General features: G+C 62.1%; 1 protein-coding gene across 1 annotated transcript in view; it reads right to left on the bottom strand.

Moving 5' to 3' along the window:
* Positions 1-166: 166 nt before the first annotated feature.
* NAPRT (nicotinate phosphoribosyltransferase) overlaps positions 167-1,035 on the bottom strand; it is a gene marked incomplete at both ends in the record, with an annotated part of 1,869 nt that continues 1,000 nt past the window's right edge. Inside the window, 4 exons of the mRNA XM_010136036.1 lie at positions 167-247; positions 456-540; positions 666-806; positions 929-1,035. The exon at positions 929-1,035 is cut by the window's right edge and continues 1 nt beyond it. Coding sequence (XP_010134338.1) covers positions 167-247; positions 456-540; positions 666-806; positions 929-1,035 — 414 coding nt within the window. The remainder of the gene's footprint in view (positions 248-455; positions 541-665; positions 807-928) is intronic.

The raw sequence follows: 1,035 nt of genomic DNA, 5'->3' as shown, positions 1-1,035 counted from the left end.
CCTTCAACCCAAACCAGTCCATGATTTGATGCCACTGGCCTCGCAGCATCGTCCCTCACAGCCAGGTCCCCTCTGCTGCCCCGCCCCAGCAATGCAAAGCCTGGAAGAAGCCAAGGAGCCCCACAACACCCCAGGCTGAGCAGGGCAAAGCTGCTGCTGTCACTACCTTGTAAACACAGCCCAGTGATGGCTGCAGGGGACACGTCACCAGGTGCGTCCCCACGCCGATCATGTCAATCTCGTTCCCCTGGTGCAGCAAAGAAGACAGTGGCCATCAACAGCGCAGCCCTGCCGCTGGTTTTAAAGCCTATACTGCAACCAGGGCCACTGGGGCGGGTCAGAGGATGCTCTGCCTGAAGGTTCCCAGTGTCTGTCTGTCCATCTGTCCCACCCAAGCCTCAGCAGCACTGGCAAAAGCCAAGGTGATGCCCCAACCCCACCAGCAGCCACCTCACCTCCCGGCTGAACTCCTCCAGGCTCTGCTCGCTGATGTTGTTGCTGATGGCGATGGAGATGGTCTCAAACCAGGGCACCTGGAAGCTGGTGAGAGCGCCAGGTTTGGGGGGGACCTGCGATGGCTCCAGCCTCACCACAGCGAGGTGCTGGGTGCCCAAAGTGGAGAAGCGGGTGACCAGAAACCAGCCCAGCCTTGGTGAGGGACTCACCGAGCGCCACAGGCTCGAAAGACTTTGCGGATCTCCTTGGACTGCTGGGCCAGGTCCCCGCTGTCCAGCCGCACCCCAATGGCCCGGTAGCCCAGCTGGTGAAGGGCCAGTGCCACGGCACAGAAGTTGGGCAAGCCACTCCTGGCACAGGCCAGGAGACAGTCAGTGTCCCTTGCGTGGTGGGACAGGGCCTCAGGGAGGATCCAAGCCCTGTTTCAAGGCCTCCAAGCAAGGAGGGACACGGCCATCCCCACCGTTCTCACCTTCTGACGCAGTATGTGTCCAGCAGCCCCTGGAAGTCATGGGGGAAGGCGATGGCATAGGACACGAAGGCGGCCAACTCGCCCCGGTTGGCCTTCTCCGGGGGGGT

The sequence above is a fragment of the Buceros rhinoceros genome, unplaced genomic scaffold (genome assembly GCF_000710305.1).
Source record: "Buceros rhinoceros silvestris isolate BGI_N320 unplaced genomic scaffold, ASM71030v1 scaffold24485, whole genome shotgun sequence".
NCBI classification, from domain to species: domain Eukaryota; kingdom Metazoa; phylum Chordata; class Aves; order Bucerotiformes; family Bucerotidae; genus Buceros; species Buceros rhinoceros.
Note: the sequence above shows the minus strand (reverse complement) of the source record. Positions and strands in the feature narration are given on the sequence as shown.